At 46.9% G+C, this 22,403-nt stretch overlaps 1 protein-coding gene across 5 annotated transcripts in view; it reads right to left on the bottom strand.

The window, feature by feature from the left end:
• LOC149450289 (protein scribble homolog) overlaps positions 1-22,133 on the bottom strand; it is a 70,770-nt gene extending 48,637 nt beyond the window's left edge. For all 5 annotated transcript variants that reach the window (XM_089692015.1, XM_089692017.1, XM_089692018.1 and 2 more), the window contains exons 1-6: positions 21,996-22,133; positions 21,625-21,723; positions 18,065-18,112; positions 13,766-13,910; positions 11,983-12,154; positions 3,509-3,586 (exon numbers count right to left, since the gene is read on the bottom strand). In XM_089692015.1, coding sequence (XP_089548141.1) covers positions 3,509-3,586; positions 11,983-12,154; positions 13,766-13,856 — 341 coding nt within the window. In that variant the 5' untranslated portion in view covers positions 13,857-13,910; positions 18,065-18,112; positions 21,625-21,723; positions 21,996-22,133. The remainder of the gene's footprint in view (positions 1-3,508; positions 3,587-11,982; positions 12,155-13,765; positions 13,911-18,064; positions 18,113-21,624; positions 21,724-21,995) is intronic.
• Positions 22,134-22,403: the final 270 nt, after the last annotated feature.

The raw sequence follows: 22,403 nt of genomic DNA, 5'->3' as shown, positions 1-22,403 counted from the left end.
CCCTTCCAGTCCGGACACTTTCCCCCCCTTCCAGTCCGGACACGTTCCCCCCCTTCCAGTCCGGACACGTTCCCCCCCTTCCAGTCCGGACACTTTCCCCCCCTTCCAGTCCGGACACTTTCCCCCCCTTCCAGTCCGGACACTTTCACCCCCTTCCAGTCCGGACACTTTCACCCCCTTCCAGTCCGGACACTTTCACCTCCTTCCAGTCCGGACACTTTCACCTCCTTCCAGTCCGGACACTTTCACCCCCTTCCAGTCCGGACACTTTCACCTCCTTCCAGTCCGGACACTTTCACCCCCTTCCAGTCCGGACACTTTCACCCCCTTCCAGTCCGGACACTTTCACCCCCTTCCAGTCCGGACACTTTCACCCCCTTCCAGTCCGGACACTTTCACCCCCTTCCAGTCCGGACACTTTCCCCCCCTTCCAGTCCGGACACTTTCCCCCCCTTCCAGTCCAGGTCAATTTTCAGCTTTCAGCGCTATCACACTTTGAATGACAATTATGCGGTCATGCAACACTGTAGCTATATGAATTTTTTTGCATTTTTTCGAGATAGATAAATCTTTATTTTGGTGGTATTTATTCACCGCTGGGATTCTTATTTTTTTGTTATACAAATGAAAAAGTCCAAAAATTTGGAAAAAAGGTGTTTTTCTTATAAAAGTTTGCAAATAAATATTTCATCATAAATCTTGGCCAAAATTTATTCCGTTATCTTTTTAGTAAAAAAAAAAATAACCAAAAATTATAATTTTTTAAAAAAATGTTTTTTACATTTTTATTTTTCTTTTTATATTTTTTTTTTTTACATACTGTCACCCTAGCAGTACAGTGTCACAATGGTGACAATGTACTACTTGTGGGGGGTGATGATTTTTTTTTTTTTTCACACTGATTGCTTTTACTCCCATAAAGGATGTAAAATCAATCATTTCTCCTTCTCTCTGGCTGCATTCTTGCAGCCATTGAGAAATGCTGTGTGAGCTGTGATTGGTCACAGCTTGTCACATGGTACAAGGCTGTTGTGAATAGCCTTGTACCATGTGATCTCTGTGATCATTCACAGATTTCACACGTAGTAAGCAATGATGTCAGAAGTGACACCTTGCTTACTACTCTGAATGTGATCACTGATTGGCCAATCAGTGATCACATGATCGGGATCTTGTACCATGTGACCTCGGTGACAGAGGCAGACTGACCATTCGAGCACTGCCCGAGGGCCCGGGGTCAGTCGGGAGCCCCATGAAATGTCCCTGGTACCATTTTTATAGGCTTTTTTGGGTGTGCTTTGAGTGTGGGCAAGGACACAGGGGCCCCATGATCACATGATCGGGACCTCGCAGAGAGGTCCCGTACGACGATCGGTGTTTCACTGTGTCCGGAGGACACGGCGGGCACCGGATCGCGGTGCTTTGCGCTCCCAGGAAGCACGCACAGCTTGAAAATGCGGGCGCCGTTTATCGGCAACCCGCCCCTGGACTGCCACAGTGCTGCTGTTTATAAACAGCGGGCGGATGGCAAGTGGTTAAACAGTGATCGTATATTGCTATCCAGAGTTCAACCTAATAAACCAGCCATTTTCAACCAAGGATTTGTGGAACCCTCCAGGGGTTGCACAAATCCTTGCAATGTGCAATATATAACATCTTATCCACGCCTTGGTTATATCCCGCCTCGATTACTGCAACTCCCTCCTCACTGGTCTACTGTTACACAGGCTGTCCCCCCTTCAGTCTATTATGAATGCTGCTGCTAGACTCATACACCTTACCAACCGATCAGCGACTGCCGCTAGACTCATACACCTTACCAACCGATCAGCGACTGCCGCTAGACTCATACACCTTACCAACCGATCAGCGACTGCCGCTAGACTCATACACCTTACCAACCGATCAGCGACTGCTGCCATACTCCACACCTTACCAACCGATCAGCGACTGCCGCTAGACTCATAAACCTTACCAACCGATCAGCGACTGCCGCTAGACTCATACACCTTACCAACCGATCAGCGACTGCCGCTAGACTCATACACCTTACCAACCGATCAGCGACTGCTGCCAGACTCATATACCTTACCAACCGATCAGCGACTGCCGCTAGACTCATACACCTTACCAACCGATCAGCGACTGCCGCTAGACTCATACACCTTACCAACCGATCAGCGACTGCTGCCATACTCCACACCTTACCAACCGATCAGCGACTGCCGCTAGACTCATAAACCTTACCAACCGATCAGCGACTGCCGCTAGACTCATACACCTTACCAACCGATCAGCGACTGCCGCTAGACTCATACACCTTACCAACCGATCAGCGACTGCTGCCAGACTCATATACCTTACCAACCGATCAGCGACTGCCGCTAGACTCATACACCTTACCAACCGATCAGCGACTGCGGCTAGACTCATACACCTTACCAACCGATCAGCGACTGCCGCTAGACTCATACACCTTACCAACCGATCAGCGACTGCCGCTAGACTCATACACCTTACCAACCGATCAGCGACTGCCGTTAGACTCATACACCTTACCAACCGATCAGCGACTGCCGCTAGACTCATACACCTTACCAACCGATCAGCGACTGCCGCTAGACTCATACACCTTACCAACCGATCAGCGACTGCTGCTAGACTCATACACCTTACCAACCAATCAGCGACTGCCAATCCCTCCATTGGCTTCCACTAACCCAACGTATAAAACTCAAAATACTAACCACAGCTTACAAAGCCATCCACAACACTGCCCCTAGCTACATCGCCAACCTCATCCGCAGATATTGTCCAAATCGCCCACTCCGCTCCTCCCATGATATCCTCCTCTCTAGCTCCCTCATCACCTCCTCCCACGCTCGCCTCCAGGACTTCTCCAGAGCCCTGGAACTCTGCAACTCCTCTGGAACTCCCTACCACAGCATGTCCGGTCAGCCCCCACCCTCTCTGCCTTTAGGGGATCTTTGAAAACTCACTTCTTCAGGGAAGCCTACCCCACCTCCACCTAAGAACTGTACTTGAATCACCTCCATGAGACCATCCCCCTCAGCCATCACCTTTTGTATCCCCTCCCCCTTCCTTTAGATTGTAAGCTCCACGAGCCGGGCCCTCCTATTCCTTCTGTACTGAAATGTATTGTTACTGTATTGTCTCCCTTATATTGTAAAGCGCTGAGCAAACTGTTGGCGCCATATAAATCCTGAATAATAATCTTTTGGGTTTAATACGGCTTTAAGGCCATATTGTTTCTTCATAAACAGGAAACTGGAAGTTTAAACAGCTCACAATCGAAGAGGAAATGTCAGAACATAATACATGGAGGACACACAAAGGGAAAACGGCAGTTCTGCAATGAGAAATAATCGCTCCCTTGTGTATGTCCCTGTATTACAGTCTCCAGATGAGGCAATGACCACCAGGCTGCACTCCAAGGTTTAATAATGAGGGAAAATGTATAAAAGAAGGAGAAATGGACATATCTCACCCAGACATGGAGTTCGGTCTTTGCTCCATCCTGAAAGCATCCTCAAGGGAATTCCTCTGAGATTCAGACGGCGAAAACCTGCATAGCAAATACATTAAGTCACAATATCTGAAAGCACACGGGGGGGGGGGGGGGATAAGGTGATAAAGGTACAGGGGGACACAAACACAAAACCCTTCATAGCAGAATGTAGACACTGGTGGGGTGCTGGATCCAGCAGGAAGATAGGCTCTTAAAGTACAATCTCATTGGCTCTTAATGGTCACATGCAAAAAGTTCAATTTCTATTTAGGTTCGAATCCCAACCACGTACCACCTGCCTGGAGTTTGCATGTTCTCCCTGTCCCTGCATGAGTTTCCTCCGGGTACTCCGGTTTCCTCCCACACTCCAAAGACATGCTGGTAGGTTAATTGGATCCTGTCTAAATTGGCCCCAGTATGTGTATGTATGGATGTGAGTTAGGGACCTCAGAGTGTACGCCCCTTGAGGGTTGGGGACCTTAGATTGTACGCCCCTTGAGGGTTAGGGACCTTAGAGTGTACGCCCCTTGAGGGTTAGGGACCTTAGATTGTACGCCCCTTGAGGGTTAGGGACCTTAGATTGTACGCCCCTTGAGGGTTAGGGACCTTAGATTGTACGCCCCTTGAGGGTTAGGGACCTTAGATTGTGCGCCCCTTGAGGGTTAGGGACCTTAGATTGTACGCTCCTTGAGGGTTAGGGACCTTAGATTGGACGCCCCTTGAGGGTTAGGGACCTTAGATTGTACGCCCCTTGAGGGTTAGGGACCTTAGATTGTACGCCCCTTGAGGGTTAGGGACCTTAGATTGTACGCCCCTTGAGGGTTAGGGACCTTAGATTGTACGCCCCTTGAGGGTTAGGGACCTTAGATTGTACACTCCTTGAGGGTTAGGGACCTTAGATTGGACGCCCCTTGAGGGTTGGGGACCTTAGATTGTACGCTCCTTGAGGGTTAGGGACCTTAGATTGGACGTCCCTTGAGGGTGAGGGACCTTAGATTGTACGCCCCTTGAGGGTTAGGGACCTTAGATTGTGCGCCCCTTGAGGGTTAGGGACCTTAGATTGTACGCTCCTTGAGGGTTAGGGACCTTAGATTGGACGCCCCTTGAGGGTTAGGGACCTTAGATTGTACGCCCCTTGAGGGTTAGGGACCTTAGATTGTACGCCCCTTGAGGGTTAGGGACCTTAGATTGTACGCCCCTTGAGGGTTAGGGACCTTAGATTGTACGCCCCTTGAGGGTTAGGGACCTTAGATTGTACACTCCTTGAGGGTTAGGGACCTTAGATTGGACGCCCCTTGAGGGTTGGGGACCTTAGATTGGACGCCCCTTGAGGGTTGGGGACCTTAGATTGGACGCCCCTTGAGGGTTGGGGACCTTAGATTGTACACTCCTTGAGGGTTAGGGACCTTAGATTGGACGCCCCTTGAGGGTTGGGGACCTTAGATTGTACGCTCCTTGAGGGTTAGGGACCTTAGATTGTACGCCCCTTGAGGGTTAGGGACCTTAGAGTGTACGCCCCTTGAGGGTTAGGGACCTTAGATTGTACGCCCCTTGAGGGTTAGGGACCTTAGATTGTACGCCCCTTGAGGGTTAGGGACCTTAGATTGTACGCCCCTTGAGGGTTAGGGACCTTAGATTGTGCGCCCCTTGAGGGTTAGGGACCTTAGATTGTACGCTCCTTGAGGGTTAGGGACCTTAGATTGGACGCCCCTTGAGGGTTAGGGACCTTAGATTGTACGCCCCTTGAGGGTTAGGGACCTTAGATTGTACGCCCCTTGAGGGTTAGGGACCTTAGATTGTACGCCCCTTGAGGGTTAGGGACCTTAGATTGTACGCCCCTTGAGGGTTAGGGACCTTAGATTGTACGCCCCTTGAGGGTTAGGGACCTTAGATTGTACACTCCTTGAGGGTTAGGGACCTTAGATTGGACGCCCCTTGAGGGTTGGGGACCTTAGATTGTACGCTCCTTGAGGGTTAGGGACCTTAGATTGGACGTCCCTTGAGGGTGAGGGACCTTAGATTGGACGTCCCTTGAGGGTGAGGGACCTTAGATTGTACGCTCCTTGAGGGTTAGGGACCTTAGATTGGACGCCCCTTGAGGGTTAGGGACCTTAGATTGTACACCCCTTGAGGGTTGGGGACCTTAGATTGTACTCCCCTTGAGCGTTAGGGACCTTAGATTGTACGCCCCTTGAGGGTTAGGGACCTTAGATTGTACACCCCTTGAGGGTTAGGGACCTTAGATTGTACGCCCCTTGAGCGTTAGGGACCTTAGATTGGACGCCCCTTGAGGGTTAGGGACTGATATGAATGTACAATATATATGTAAAGCGCTGCATAAATTGACGGCGCTATATAAGTACCTATTCCAAGGCAACATATTTTGTCCTTTTATGGGACTACAATCTCCAGAAATGAACAGGAAAACGCAGAGCAGAAGGGGTTAGGGATTGGATGGGGGGGGGAATGGGTGGTACATAGGTAGGGGGAGGGGGATGAAACGATAAATGTTTTGATAATATGATAAGGTTTTGATGAGTATGTTTGTATAACTTATCTGAAAAATTAATAAATATTTAAAATTAAGAAAAAAAATTCTATCCCAAGGCATTATGTAAAAAACAAAGCATCACAAAGTAATTTTTAATGAGCACAAGTCTGTGTGGCGTTAAAATGTACGCTATAGAAAAAAAAATATGTATTCATCTATGTATTACATGTAGGTTTCCCTATGTTTTGTATCTTCAAAAACCCAAAGAATAGAAACACAGATCTTGGACAAAAAGATGGAAAACACCAGATAAAAAGAACAAAATCGCCACCTAATATGGTGTTGGACCACCTTTGGCACCCAAGACGGCCAATTCTCCTGGGAACTGACAAATATGAATCTTCGATGGCGGATAATGGAATCTGACACCACTCTTCATGCAAAAAATCGTTCTTGTACTCGCAGAGGTGCCGGGGGTGGAAAACGAGCCCGAAACTTGTTCTCCAAAATTGACCATAGTGGCTCTATATTGAGCAGGTGACTGCGGTGCCCAGGGAAGAAGCGAGACTTCATCGTAAAACCACAATTTTACAAAACCAGCTGTGTGAATCGGAAAATTATCGTCTTGGTAAATGGCGCTGTCTTTCAGAAACAATGTCTGCACCATGGGGAGCACATGGTCAGCCAAAATGTGTACATAGTCACTGGTGATGACTTTACCTTTCAAGGTGATGATGGGGCCTGCAGAATACCAAGATATGGCTGCCCAAACCATGACTGCACCGCCACCATGCTTTACAGTTGGCACAGGACAGTTCTGGTAATGAGCTTGGGATGGGGATCGCCACACAAACGGGCAGCACAGTGGCTAAATTATTATTATTATTCAGTATTTATATACCGCCAAAGGGTATGCTCAGCGCTAAATGGTTAGCGCTTCCGCCTGGCAGTACTAGGGTTGTTGGTTCAAATCCCAGCCATGGCACCACCTGCCTGGAGTTTGCATGTTCTCCCTGTGCCTGCGTGGGTTTCCTCCGGGTACTCCGGTTTCCTCCCACACCCCAAAGACATGCTGGGAGGTTAATTGGCTCCTGTCTAAATTGGCCCTAGTATGTGTATGTATGAATGTGAGTTAGGGACCTTAGATTGTACTCCCCTTGATGGTTAGGGACCTTAGATTGTACACCCCTTGAGGGTTAGGGACCTTAGATTGTACACCCCTTGAGGGTTAGGGACCTTAGATTGTACACCCCTTGAGGGTTAGGGACCTTAGATTGTACACCCCTTGAGGGTTAGGGACCTTAGATTGGACGCCCCTTGAGGGTTAGGGACCTTAGATTGGACGCCCCTTGAGGGTTAGGGACCTTAGATTGTACACCCCTTGAGGGTTAGGGACCTTAGATTGTACACCCCTTGAGGGTTAGGGACCTTAGATTGTACACCCCTTGAGGGTTAGGGACCTTAGATTGTACTCCCCTTGAGGGTTAGGGACCTTAGATTGTACACCCCTTGAGGGTTAGGGACCTTAGATTGGACGCCCCTTGAGGGTTAGGGACCTTAGATTGTACGCCCCTTGAGGGTTAGGGACTGATGTGAATGTACAATATATATGTAAAGCGCTGCGTACATTGATGGCGCTATACAAGTACCTGAAATAAATAAATAATAAATAGGTAAGTGAGGCCTCCCACCTGTTAGCTAGGTGTCTCATCACACAGCAGAAGCAAAAGAATGTTACATCACTTCCACTTTCAATGTGAAACATGCCGTCAATTTTATACCTGCAAATCATATTCTGTTTTTTTTCCAGGTTTTTGATAAACCCCTGTATCTCTTAATCCTGATAACGATTCACACGGGGTGGGCCGTGTGAAAGCACACAGGCTTTAGGGTGGCCGCCTGAATGCTTTCACCTGACAGGACAAGCAGCAAGGCTAAAAGTTAAAAAAAAAAAAAAAATATGTCCCGGGTGTCGGGCGATATAAGTTCAACATCCCTGAGTAACGTTTGTCAGAGGAAGTTCAGATCTCACTGGATTTCTGGCTAATAAACCGGTATTTTTCTGCCCTTATAGGAGTTTTTAACCCCTTCACGCCAGCGCCTCCCGGCCCTTTAAGAGTTTCAGAAGCCGGGAGGCGGGGCGGGTTTTAGGGTCATGTGACCACCGTGACGCGGTGTCACATGATCGGGAAAGGTCCTGATCGAAAGAGGAGATCGGGACCTTTCCGTGAGTACCGGAGTTCCATGAGCTCTCAGCACACATGTCCTTTTTTAATAGAACGCAGATGTGCGGCCGCTCGGCGTCAAGGCCCAGAAGCCGGGAGGCCGCACATTTGCGTTCGGGCGGCGTGAAGAGGTTAAAGTGATAAAATATGGGGAAATGCGCATGTGTTGCATAGATTTACTGCAAATGTTTTTTCTATTTTGCCATTAATGTACATTAAAAGGATAAATCCACCTTTAGGAGCATGTTACAGCTATAGTTATCTTGTCCCTGCAGCTGCTGTCACAGAGCTGCGTCATTCATTCACAGAGTTCTGTGAATGAAAACACTACAACTGCCATGGAGCACCGCGGCAGACGTACTTGTAGACTGTCTGGGCTACTAGCATGCTGCTCAGTGCCAGGGTGGATAAAAATCTATTATTAAAAAAAAATAAAAAATAAAACAAATTAAGACAGATTTTTTTCATTTTTATCAAATTTATTTTAATAAAATGCTTTTGGAGTAAAAATCTATCTAAAGATAGTTTTCTATTTAAGATACATTAATAATGTAGTTTATTCAGCATGAAATGGAGCTTAGTTATGTAGCATGAGGCTGAATATTCTGCAATATTTACATTTTTGGTAAACTCGTTCAATGAATCCAAGCTCTGCAAGCTGAGACAACATGCACTGCATTGATGGATCCACACAATTTCAGTGACCAGGAGAAAAAACATGAAATAAAAGAATTTGAGTCGTTCTCCAGCTATGTGCGATGAACCTATTAAATCGGTTCGGATATCGCTGTTTTTCTAACCTGACAGCTTATTATACTAAAAGGGAAACCTTCATTTGATTTGCAAGTATTAAAGATTCTAACTACCAGCAAGAATGAGTCGGATTCCTTACATTTAAAGGGCACCTGTCATTTTAGATCCATCATGGCAGCGCCTGTTAGCAGGCATCCACTCAGCTGCTGCCGCCACATCCCTCACCTTGTTGTGTCCCTGCCGTATCACCAGCCATCCCATTAAAGTGATTGGGACGGTCAGTGAATCAACAGCGGTTCAGAGGAGGAGCCGCTGTGGGACAGACATGACAGGTGCTCTTTAACCACTTCCCGTCCGGCCGTTGTATATAAACGGCCAGACGGTGGCAGTGCAGGGTCAGGTGGTAGTTTATAAATGGCCTACCCGCCCCCTGCTTGTGCACCCTCCCTGGGAGCGTGCAGCACTGCGATTCGGCGCCCGCTGTGTGCTCCGGACACAGTGGAACAAGGATCGTCGGACGGGACCTCTGTGTGAGGTCCTGATCATGTGATCACATGCAGAGTAGTAAGCAAGATGTCACTTCTGACATCATTGCTTACTACGTGTGAAATCTGTGAATGATCACAGAGGTCACATGGTACAGGGTTATTCACAACAGCCTTGTACCATGTGACAAGCTGTGACCAATCACAGCTCACACAGTATTTGTCAATGTCTGCAACAATGCAGCCAGAGAAAAGAAGGGATTGCTTTTACAGCCTTTATGGGTGTAAAAGCAATCAGTGTAAAAAAAATCTTCATCGCCCCCCCACAAGTAGTACAGTGTCACCATGGTACAAGGCTATCACAGAGGTCACATGGTACAGGGCTATTCACAACAGCCTTGTACCATGTGACAAGCTGTGACCAATCACAGCTTACACAGTATTTCTCAATGACTGCAGGAATGCAGCCAGAGAGAAGGAAAAATGATTGCTTTCACAGCCTTTATGGGTGTAAAAGCAATCAGTGTAAAAAAATCTTCATCACCCCCCACAAGTAGTACAGTGTCACCATGGTGACACTGTACTGCTAGGGTGACAGTATGTAATAAAAAAACAAAAAACAAAAAAACAAATAACAAATATAAAAAAATAAAAAAAATATTTAAAAATTATAATTTTTGTTATAAACTAATTTGGGTTATTTTTTTTTTACTAAAAAGATAACGGAATAAATTTTGGCCAAGATTTCTAATAAAATATTATTTATTTGCAAAATTTTATAAGAAAGACACTTTTTTTCAAATTTTTGGGACATTTTCATTTACATAGCAAAAAAATAAAAACCCCAGCGGTGAATAAATACCACCAAAATAAAGCTTTATCGGTCTCAAAAAAATGCTAAAAAATTCATATGGGTACAGTGTTGCATGACTGCGCAACATTCATTCACAGTTTGATAGCGCTGAAAGCTGAAAATTGGCCTGGGGGACAGGAAGGGGGTGAAAGTGTCCGGGCTGGAAGTGGTTAAAGTGATTGGGACTGTTTGTGAGTCAACAGTGGGTCAGAGGAGGAGTCAACAGTGGGTCAGAGGAGGAGTCAACAGTGGGTCAGAGGAGGAGTCAACAGTGGGTCAGAGGAGGAGTCAACAGTGGGTCAGAGGAGGAGTCAACAGCGGGTCAGAGGAAGAGTCAACAGCGGGTCAGAGGAGGAGTCAACAGCGGGTCAAAAGAGTCGTAGTCAACAGCGGGTCAAAAGAGTCGTAGTCAACAGCGGGTCAAAAGAGTCGTAGTCAACAGCGGGTCAAAAGAGTCGTAGTCAACAGCGGGTCAAAAGAGTCGTAGTCAACAGCGGGTCAGAGGAGGAGTCAACAGCGGGTCAGAGGAGGAGTCAACAGCGGGTCAGAGGAGGAGTCAACAGCGGGTCAGAGGAGGAGTCAACAGCGGGTCAGAGGAGGAGTCAACAGCGGGTCAGAGGAGGAGTCAACAGCGGGTCAGAGGAGGAGTCAACAGCGGGTCAGAGGAGGAGTCAACAGCGGGTCAGAGGAGGAGTCAACAGCGGGTCAGAGGAGGAGTCAACAGCGGGTCAGAGGAGGAGTCAACAGCGGGTCAGAGGAGGAGTCAACAGCGGGTCAGAGGAGGAGTCAACAGCGGGTCAGAGGAGGAGTCAACAGCGGGTCAGAGGAGGAGTCAACAGCGAGTCAGAGGAGGAGTCAACAGCGGGTCAGAGGAGGAGTCAACAGCGGGTCAGAGGAGGAGTCAACAGCGGGTCAGAGGAGGAGTCAACAGCGGGTCAGAGGAGGAGTCAACAGCGGGTCAGAGGAGGAGTCAACAGCGGGTCAGAGGAGGAGTCAACAGCGGGTCAGAGGAGGAGTCAACAGCGGGTCAGAGGAGGAGTCAACAGCGGGTCAGAGGAGGAGTCAACAGCGGGTCAGAGGAGGAGTCAACAGCGGGTCAGAGGAGGAGTCAACAGCGGGTCAGAGGAGGAGTCAACAGCGGGTCAGAGGAGGAGTCAACAGTGGGTCAGAGGAGGAGTCAACAGTGGGTCAGAGGAGGAGTCAACAGTGGGTCAGAGGAGGAGTCGCCGCTGCGGGACAGAGATGACAGGTGTTCTTTAAAAATTATACAATTTAAATCAAGCTTTTTCACTAGTGATTTAAATGAAATCCACCGAGCTCAGAGCACTTGTAGTTCACTCATCAATCTTCTAGCTTTGTAAATGACAGGCAGTATAGGGATACGGGCATAAAGCTAGAGGAAGACTGTGCAGGAACCACACATTGCACAAGCAACCCGCTGATCGCGAGTGCAATGCTCTGCAGGCTACATAAAAAATAATACATTTTGTTTACCTGCAAAAATATTCTTTTTTTTTTTTTTTTTTTTTAAAGTGAACTTAGCTTTTAGCTACACAACAAACATTCTCATTCTAGCACCACTGGGAACCAACTGTAATTCTGTCAGGTCTCCCTAGTAGGCAGGCTTTATGGAATCCATCCCTCACCCAGTTAGCGAGGACAGGCTTCCTCCATCCATACGCTCAATCTTGTACTCCACCCCTTCGATGAAGACACTGGTGGGTGTGCTGGGCGCAGCGGGCCGGGGACTGGAGTCACCCGAGGTGCCCTCCTCCTCCTCCCGCAGGAGCTGCTCTCGCTTCATCTGGATCTTCCGAGCTGAGAGATGAGAAGGAAGGCGTTTTGAGGAATAGTATAGTCAGGAGGATGAATATAGCAGAAAAAAACTTTTATACTTATTAAGTCCTCATTCACACAGGAGTTCCGTATGTCCGTTTTTCATCTGTTTGTTTACGGATGAAAAACGGACATCCATGTATTTCTATGGACTAGTGGATGTAAACAGATGATCATCCATTTACATCTGTTAATGTCAGCATCCATTAACATCCGTTTTTTTGAACTGAAGAAAACCCTATTTTTCTTCCGCAAAAAAACCCAAAAAAACAAACAAAACAAAACAATGGAATGGACGAAAAACAAATAAAGACGGACATAAAAACGGACGAAACAAGGGGCGAAAATGTAAAATGATGAAGAAAAACCGGATGTAAACTGATGAAGAAAAACCGGATGTATACTGATGAAGAAAAACCGGATGTAAACTGATGAAGAAAAACCAGATGTAAACTGATGAAGAAAAACCGGATGTATACTGATGAAGAAAAACCGGATGTATACTGATGAAGAAAAACCGGATGTAAACTGATGAAGAAAAACCGGATGTATACTGATGAAGAAAAACCGGATGTAAACTGATGAAGAAAAACCGGATGTATACTGATGAAGAAAAACCGGATGTATACTGATGAAGAAAAACCGGATGTAAACTGATGAAGAAAAACCGGATGTAAACTGATGAAGAAAAACCGGATGTAAACTGATGAAGAAAAACCGGATGTAAACTGATGAAGAAAAACCGGATGTAAACTGATGAAGAAAAACCGGATGTAAACTGATGAAGAAAAACCGGATGTAAACTGATGAAGAAAAACCGGATGTAAACTGATGAAGAAAAACCGGATGTAAACTGATGAAGAAAAACTGGATGTAAACTGATGAAGATAAAACGGATGTAAACTGATGAAGAAAAAACACAAAAAAAAACCGGATGTAAACTGATGAAAAAAACCCCGAATGTAAACTGATGAAAAAAAAGAATGTAAACTGATGAAAAAACAGATGTAAACTGATGAATTTATGAAAGTAAACTGATTAACGGACGTAAACTTATGAAAAAACGGATGTAAACTGATGAAAAAACAGATGTAAACTGATGAATTTATGGATGTAAACTGATTAACGGACGTAAACTTATGAAAAAAACGGATGTAAACTGATGAAAAAAAACAGATGTAAACTGATGAAAAAAAACAGATGTAAACTGGTGAAAAAAAAACGGATGTAAACAGGTGAAGAAAAAACGGATGTAAACTGGTGAAAAAAAAACGGATGTAAACTGGTGAAAAAAAAACGGATGTAAACTGATGAAAAAAAGGATGTAAACTGATGAAAAAAAGGATGTAAACTGATGAAAAAAAGGATGTAAACTGATGAAAAAAAGGATGTAAACTGATCTGTTTTTTTTTTCATCAGTTCAGTCAATTTTTTTCAAAGAAAACACGGAAAGGATACAAAGAGAAGAAACACAAACTCAGTAACTTCCAACATGAAACCTGTTCTGGTTGCTGATTTTTTTTCCTTTTTTTATTATTTACACTATCCAATTACCAAAAGATTAAAAAAAAAAAAATCGATCCCACCCCTCACCTTCCTCTTCCTTCATTTTCCTCAGGTCATCCTCCCCGACCAGCGACACCCGTTTGGGAGGACGATTGTCCTGCTGTTGCTTCATGTCCATCTCAAAGTACTTCTGTCTCTCCCGGAACGATCGCTGCTCTGGACTGTCCAAGCCCTGAAATACAAGTCATTTCATATGTTGACCATACTCACTGCATGTGTAAGAGGACAGCCATGCCAATCTCGCAGTGCATTTTGCGCACACTGCACAACCCCAAAGTGAACCTGTGCGCTGCCAATGTAACATTGCGGGGAAAAGCTGCTACCACAAGCCGGCAGGACACATTTAATTATTATGTTCTGTCACCAAACTAACCCCTTTGTGAAACATGCTACATCCATAAGTGCTCTCACCCACCAATGGCGACTCCATTTCTACAAGCTGCTCAGCACCAGGCATTGTATGATGGGAAATAAAAGCGCTTTGGGTGGGGGGAGGGCTGCACTTGGCATTAGTGGAACAGATCCCATTAGAGAAGGTTTCTCCAAACAACCAGGTTTTTTTCTGATCAAGTCATTTTTTTGTTAAAAATGAAAAAAAAAACCAAAAAAAAAACCCATTCCCTGTTCCCTTAACCCTCACAATGCAAATAATAGAAGGGAATGGTCATTTCATTTGATCTCTTTGTTGAAAACTGCGCCCGGCTGCACTCCTATGGGGGACAAAATACCTGTACCCCAATCACAGCTTAAAAATTGAAAAACAGAGGTTTTCCGCAAAGTCAAAGGAAAGTCCAACCAAAAGTACATAATAGAGCCAGTTACAGTAGTAACAACTTGCTGAGAGCCAGGGGCAAAGGGACCTGACCCTGACCACACACATAATATGTGGTTATAGAAGAGGAGGTGGTCTAAAAAGGAGCTCCAGTCTCTCCCCATACCCCACCAAAAAAAAAAACCAAACAAATACTGTAGCTGCTGGTTTTATACCTGTCCAGTGATCCAGCGCTGTCCTCGGCTGATTCTTCAATTGACTTCAGGCCCACGCACTGCCATCTTAACTAAGGGAAACCGGAAGTGAAGCCTTGTGGATTCACAGCTGGTTTCCCACTGCACTTTGTGACTGGTCCCACACCCTTCTGGGACCTGTGATGTGTCCTAGAAGACTTTAGGGGAAGTATGGGGGCCCAAGGTGATCCGACTGGAAGTGGTGCATGCTACTGTGTCGTCGCCCCCCCCCCCCCAAAAAAAAAAAAAGAATTAACCACTTCCCATCTGGCCCATGTATATAAACGGCTGGATGGGAGCAGTGCAGGAGCGGGTTGCTGTTCATAAACGGAGCCCGCCATGTTAGCCTCTGGAGGACACAGCGGAACACAGATCGCTGTACGGGACCTCTGTGTGAGCTCCTGATCATGTGATCACTGATTGGCCATTATAGAACTAATTAGTGACAGGTCCTCTTTATGGAGAGATATGGGGTCAATAAGACATAATTAGTGACAGGTCCTCTTTATGGAGAGATACGGGGTCAATAAGACATAATTAGTGACAGGTACTCTTTATGGAGAGATATGGGGTCAATAAGACAATTAGTGACGGGTCCTCTTTATGGAGGGATACGGGGTCAATAAGACATAATTAGTGACGGGTCCTCTTTATGGAGAGATATGGGGTCAATGAGACATAATTAGTGACAGGTCCTCTTTATGGAGAGATACGGGGTCAATGAGACATAATTAGTGACAGGTCCTCTTTATGGAGAGATACGGGGTGGGTCAATAAGACATAATTAGTGATGGGTCCTCTTTATGGAGAGATATGAGGTCAATAAGACATAATTAGTGACAGGTCCTCTTTATGTAGAGATATGGGGTCAATAAGACATTAGTGACAGGTCCTCTTTATGGAGGGATATGGGGTCAATGAGACATAATTAGTGACAGGTCCTCTTTATGGAGAGATATGGGGTCAATGAGACATAATTAGTGACGGCTCCTCTTTATGGAGGGATATGGGGTCAATGAGACATAATTAGTGACAGGTCCTCTTTATGGAGAGATATGGGGTTAATGCAGTGTTTCTCAACTCCAGTCCTCATGGACCCCCAACAGGTCATATTTTCAGGATTTCCCTCAGATGAAACAGCTGTGGTAATTACTAAGGCAGTGAAACTGATCAAATCACCTGTGCAAAATAATGGAAATCCTGAAAACATGACCTGTTGGGGGTCCATGAGGACTGGAGTTGAGAAACACTGGGTTAATGAGACATAATTAGTGACAGGTCCTCTTTATGGAGAGATATGGGGTCAATGAGACATAATTAGTGACAGGTCCTCTTTATGGAGAGATATGGGGTTAATAAGACATAATTAGTGACAGATCCTCTTTATGGAGAGATATGGGGTCAATGAGACATAATTAGTGACAGGTCCTCTTTATGGAGAGATATGGGGTCAATAAGACATAATTAGTGACAGGTCCTCTTTATGGAGAGATATGGGGTCAATGAGACATAATTAGTGACGGTTCCTCTTTACGGAGAGATATGGGGTCAATAAGACATAATTAGTGACAGGTCCTCTTTATGGAGAGATATGGGGTCAATGAGACATAATTAGTGACGGTTCCTCTTTATGGAGAGATATGGGGTTAATGCAGTGTTTCTCAACTCCAGTCCTCATGGACCCCCAACAGGTCATATTTTCAGGATTTCCCTCAGATGAAACAGCTGTGGTAATTACTAAGGCAGTGAAACTGATCAAATCACCTGTGCAAAATAATGGAAATCCTGAAAACATGACCTGTTGGGGGTCCATGAGGACTGGAGTTGAGAAACACTGGGTTAATGAGACATAATTAGTGACAGGTCCTCTTTATGGAGAGATATGGGGTCAATGAGACATAATTAGTGACAGGTCCTCTTTATGGAGAGATATGGGGTTAATAAGACATAATTAGTGACAGATCCTCTTTATGGAGAGATATGGGGTCAATGAGACATAATTAGTGACAGGTCCTCTTTATGGAGAGATATGGGGTCAATAAGACATAATTAGTGACAGGTCCTCTTTATGGAGAGATATGGGGTCAATGAGACATAATTAGTGACGGTTCCTCTTTACGGAGAGATATGGGGTCAAGGAGACATAATTAGTGACAGATCCTCTTTATGGAGAGATACGGGGTCAATGAGACATAATTAGTGACAGGTCCTCTTTATGGAGAGATATGGGGTCAATGAGACATAATTAGTGACAGGTCCTCTTTATGGAGAGATACGGGGTCAATAAGACATAATTAGTGACAGGTCCTCTTTATGGAGAGATATGGGGTCAATGAGACATAATTAGTGACAGGTCCTCTTTATGGAGAGATACGGGGTCAATAAGACATAATTAGTGACAGGTCCTCTTTATGGAGAGATATGGGGTCAATGAGACATAATTAGTGACAGGTCCTCTTTATGGAGAGATATGGGGTCAATGAGACATAATTAGTGACAGGTCCTCTTTATGGAGAGATATGGGGTCAATGAGACATAATTAGTGACGGGTCCTCTTTATGGAGAGATATGGGGTCAATGAGACATAATTAGTGACAGGTCCTCTTTATGGAGAGATATGGGGTCAATGAGACATAATTAGTGACAGGTCCTCTTTATGGAGAGATATGGGGTCAATGAGACATAATTAGTGACGGGTCCTCTTTATGGAGAGATATGGGGTCAATGAGACATAATTAGTGACAGGTCCTCTTTATGGAGAGATACGGGGTTAATAAGACCCCACATCTCTCCTCTGCAATGTAAAGCATTGGATCACAAAAAAAGGCATTATTTAGTGCTTTATAGTAAAGTGACATGGCCCCAGTCCTCCAAGGGCATAGAGATGAGTGGAGACCATCTTTCCTTCACTCCTCTCTATGCCCAGCGCCGGGATCAATGGTTTCTCAGGTAAGGTTGAGAACTAGGGCGACGGTGGCGTTTTTGAGGCACCTGTAATGGTGCCTTTTTTCATTTTGGCCAAAACGTTTCAGCCACTGAAATTTCAGTGCAGCCCTAAAAATAATGTTTTTTTTCACAATTTTCTGTCCTTTTTCATTTATATAATAAAAAATAAAAAACCTAGTGGTGATCAAATACCACCAAAGGAAAGTTCTATTTGTGTAACAAAACGCTAAAAATTTAATTTGGGTACAGTGTTGCATGACCGCGCAATTACTAGTTAAAAATGGCCTGGTCACAAAGGGGGTAAAACCTTCCAGAGTTGAAGTAGATATTTTAAAAACACACATTCAGGGAAAGTGACAGGCGGGTAACGCTCACCTCGGGGGTTCCACATGGTCTATCAGGTGTCCGGGGGGTCGTCGGCTCCTAGAAATCATACAAACAGGAATGATAAATCACAAAGTCAAAGCAGATGTGTAGCCAGATCCGGTCCAGAGGAAATGGTTAATGATAAATATCCAGAGTACCCCTGGAGGATCAGAACGGTGGGGGGGTATTTATTCACATTTTTAAGGAAGGCACAGTAGCCATGTCATGTTTCACACGACTGTCATATGCCTTTAAGTGTTCTCTGTATTTTGTCTCTGCTCCTCCCTTTCCTCTGGTTTAGTCCTTGTTGTAAAGATAGCCCCACCCTTTTCCCAGAAATGCATTGCAGCAAGCCTCATGTCATGAAGCAGGACACATTATGATATTTTGACCTATCAGATGTTCATTGTTGTAAGATTCTCTCAGTTTATGGGATAGACTTCACAAGATCTATAAGGTGTCATCCGATCGAGTCACTGCCTGTGTTATCCAACTAAGATTGGAGTTATCGCTATCTCATGATAACTGCAAGTTACAGAGATCACACTTTCAATGCTTAGATTGGAGAGACAGAACAAGCCATGTAGTGTGAGTCCTCGCCATTCATTATAGTGCTCTTCACTCTGCGGTGTGTCACAGTTTTCATCTGTTTCATGGTCTGGGATTCACAGGACAGTATAAAGGGGTTTGCACACCTTTAGTGCAAATTATGAGGGGCTACCACCATCCCTGTACCGAGTTTCCAGGTCTACACACCTGCTGTGCCCATTATCAGGCGATCCAACCATACCTCAGATCACAGCTCTGCACACCTTCACAGCGATTCATGAGGGATCCCCACCGTCCCTATGGCAAGTTTCTGGATCTGCTGTGCCTGTTGTAAAGTGTTTGCACCATCCCTCTTCTAAGTACCCACCATCCCTGCGGAATTTAAATTATTTATCGCAGAGAATTCAAAATGAGGAGCAGAAACTACCAAAAGGTGGGAATTAACCACTTTCCATCCGGCCGTTGTATATAAACGGCTGGACGGCGGCAGTGCAGGGGCGGGTGGCCATTTATAAATGGCCTCCCCACCCCTTGCTTGTGCGCACTCCCTGGAAGCACGCAGCACAGCGATCCGGTGTCCTCTGGACACAGCGGAACACCGATCGTTGTACGGGACCTCTGTGCGAGGTCCCGGTCATGTGATCACTGATTGGCCAATCAGTGTTCACGTGCAAAGTAGTAAGCAAGAGGTCACTTCTGACATCATTGCTTACTACGTGTGAAATCTGGAATGATCACTGAGGTCACATGGTACAGGGATATTCACAACAGCCTTGTACCATGTGACAAGCTGTGACCAATCACAGCTCACACGGTATTTCTCAATGGCTGCAGGAATGCAGCAAGAGAGAAGGAAAAACTATTGCCTTTACAGCATTTATGGGTGTAAAAGCAATCAGTGTAAAAAAAAAATCTTCATCACCCCCCACAAGTAGTACAGTGTCACCATGGTGACACTGTGCTGCTAGGGTGACAGTACGTAAAAAAAAAAAAAAAATATATATATATATATATATAAAAAAAAACTAAAAATGTAAAAAACATTTTTTTTTTACACATTATAATTTTTGGTCATTTTTTTTTTACTAAAAAGAGAACGGAATAAATTTTGGCCAAGATTTATGATGAAATATAATTTATTTGCAAAATTTTATAAGAAACACTTTTTTCAAAATTTTTGGATTTTTTTATTTATATAGCAAAAAAAATAAAAATCCCAGCGGTGAATAAAAATAAAGCTTTATCTGTCTCAAAAAAAAATGCTAAAAAATTCATATGGGTACAGTGTTGCATGACCGCGCAATTGTCATTCAAAGTGTGATAGCGCTGAAAGCTGAAAATTGGCCTGGACAGGAAGGGGGGGGAAAGTGTCCGGGCTGGAAGGGGGGGGAAAGTGTCCGGGCTGGAAGGGGGGGGAAAGTGTCCGGGCTGGAAGGGGGGGGAAAGTGTCCGGGCTGGAAGGGGGGGGAAAGTGTCCGGGCTGGAGGGGGGGGAAAGTGTCCGGGCTGGAAGGGGGGTGAAAGTGTCCGGGCTGGAAGGGGGGTGAAAGTGTCCGGGCTGGAAGGGGGGTGAAAGTGTCCGGACTGGAAGGGGGGGAAAGCGTCCGGACTGGAAGGGGGTGAAAGCGTCCGGACTGGAAGGGGGTGAAAGCGTCCGGACTGGAAGGGGGTGAAAGCGTCCGGACTGGAAGGGGGGGGGGGGGGGAAGCGTCCGGACTGGAAGGGGGTGAAAGCGTCCGGACTGGAAGGGGGTGAAAGCGTCCGGACTGGAAGGGGGTGAAAGCGTCCGGACTGGAAGGGGGTGAAAGCGTCCGGACTGGAAGGGGGGGAAAGCGTCCGGACTGGAAGGGGGGGAAAGCGTCAGGACTGGAAGGGGAGGAAAGCGTCAGGACTGGAAGGGGAGGAAAGCGTCCGGACTGGAAGGGGAGGAAAGCGTCAGGACTGGAAGGGGAGGAAAGCGTCAGGACTGGAAGGGGAGGAAAGCGTCCGGACTGGAAGGGGAGGAAAGCGTCCGGACTGGAAGGGGGGGAAAGCGTCCGGACTGGAAGGGGGGGAAAGTGTCCGGACTGGAAGGGGGGGAAAGTGTCCGGACTGGAAGGGGGGGAAAGTGTCCGGACTGGAAGGGGGGGAAAGTGTCCGGACTGGAAGGGGGGGAAGGCGTCCGGACTGGAAGGGGGGGAAAGCGTCAGGACTGGAAGGGGAGGAAAGCGTCCGGACTGGAAGGGGGTGAAAGCGTCCGGACTGGAAGGGGGTGAAAGCGTCCGGACTGGAAGGGGGGGAAAGAGTCAGGACTGGAAGGGGAGGAAAGCGTCCGGACTGGAAGGGGAGGAAAGCGTCCGGACTGGAAGGGGGGGAAAGTGTCCGGACTGGAAGGGGAGGAAAGCGTCCGGACTGGAAGGGGAGGAAAGCGTCCGGACTGGAAGGGGAGGAAAGCGTCCGGACTGGAAGGGGAGGAAAGCGTCCGGACTGGAAGGGGGGGAAAGCGTCCGGACTGGAAGGGGGGGGAAAGTGTCCGGACTGGAAGGGGGGGAAGGCGTCCGGACTGGAAGGGGGGGAAGGTGTCAGGACTGGAAGGGGGTGAAAGTGTCAGGACTGGAAGGGGGGGGGGAAGCGTCCGGACTGGAAGGGAGGGGGGGGGGGAAGCGTCCGGACTGGAAGGGAGGGGGGGGGGGGGGGAAGCGTCCGGACTGGAAGGGGGGGGGGGGGGAAGCGTCCGGACTGGAAGGGGGGGGGGGAAGCGTCCGGACTGGAAGGGGGGGGGGAAGCGTCCGGACTGGAAGGGGGGGGGGGAAAGCGTCCGGACTGGAAGGGGGGGGGGGGGGAGCGTCCGGACTGGAAGGGGGGGAAAGTGTCCAAACCTGAAGTGGTTAGGAGGGGACATACCACTGTAGCAGCTAAGACATTACCCTGAATGAAAGGGGAAGCCTTCTAAAATCCCGTACTGTCAGTTGAATGCTCTACTGTCAGTTGAATGCTGTCTGTCGGTGTTCTAGAAGCGGAGGGCGCAGAGATTGGACTTACCTGTTGCTCGGATGGGTGCGGGGAGGGAACCGCAGCGAAGGCTTTGTAGACTTGTCTGGAGTGAGACGGAAGCCCATCACTGGGGGAGGGAGAGGAGGCCTGATAGGAAGAGGTAACAATGAAGTATTACAATACTGGAGCAGAGAGGTAAACCAGGAATGAGACACAGATACAAAATAATAATATTTCAGAAGTGATATTAATGGCGCCCACATCATTAGATGTGTGAAGGAGGATGGGTGCAGCGAGGCGCCGGCCCATCCTAATAAGCCCCCCATTCTGCCAGGAACATGCGTGTTGTGTGTAATCAGTGAGGCAGCAGGAGCTGTACTACCTTCTTTGCTGGAGAAGGACCAATAACTGTCACTCACCTGTCGGCTCTCATTGTGGCTCCCAAAATTTATTGATGCCTGAAAACGATAAAAAGAGTGTTACCATAAAAAACATATATGATCCAATATAATCCACCAAACAGAAGAGCTGCACAGAGGGGAGAGAGAGACGTAGGGTGTCACGCAGAGGGAAGAGAGAGACGCGGGGCGCCACACAGAGGGAAGAGAGAGACGCGGGGCGCCACGCAGAGGGAAGAGAGAGACGCGGGGCACCACGCAGAGGGAAGAGAGAGACGCGGGGCACCACGCAGAGGGAAGAGAGACGCGGGGTGTCACGCAGAGGGAAGAGAGAGACGCGGGGTGTCACGCAGAGGGAAGAGAGAGACGCGGGGTGTCACGCAGAGGGAAGAGAGAGACGCGGGGTGCCACGCAGAGGGAAGAGAGAGA

The sequence above is a fragment of the Staurois parvus genome, unplaced genomic scaffold (assembly GCF_062004578.1).
Source record: "Staurois parvus isolate SC_StPar_1 unplaced genomic scaffold, SC_StPar_1.0 ptg000575l, whole genome shotgun sequence".
Taxonomy (NCBI): domain Eukaryota; kingdom Metazoa; phylum Chordata; class Amphibia; order Anura; family Ranidae; genus Staurois; species Staurois parvus.
This window is presented reverse-complemented; position numbering and strand designations above follow the sequence as displayed.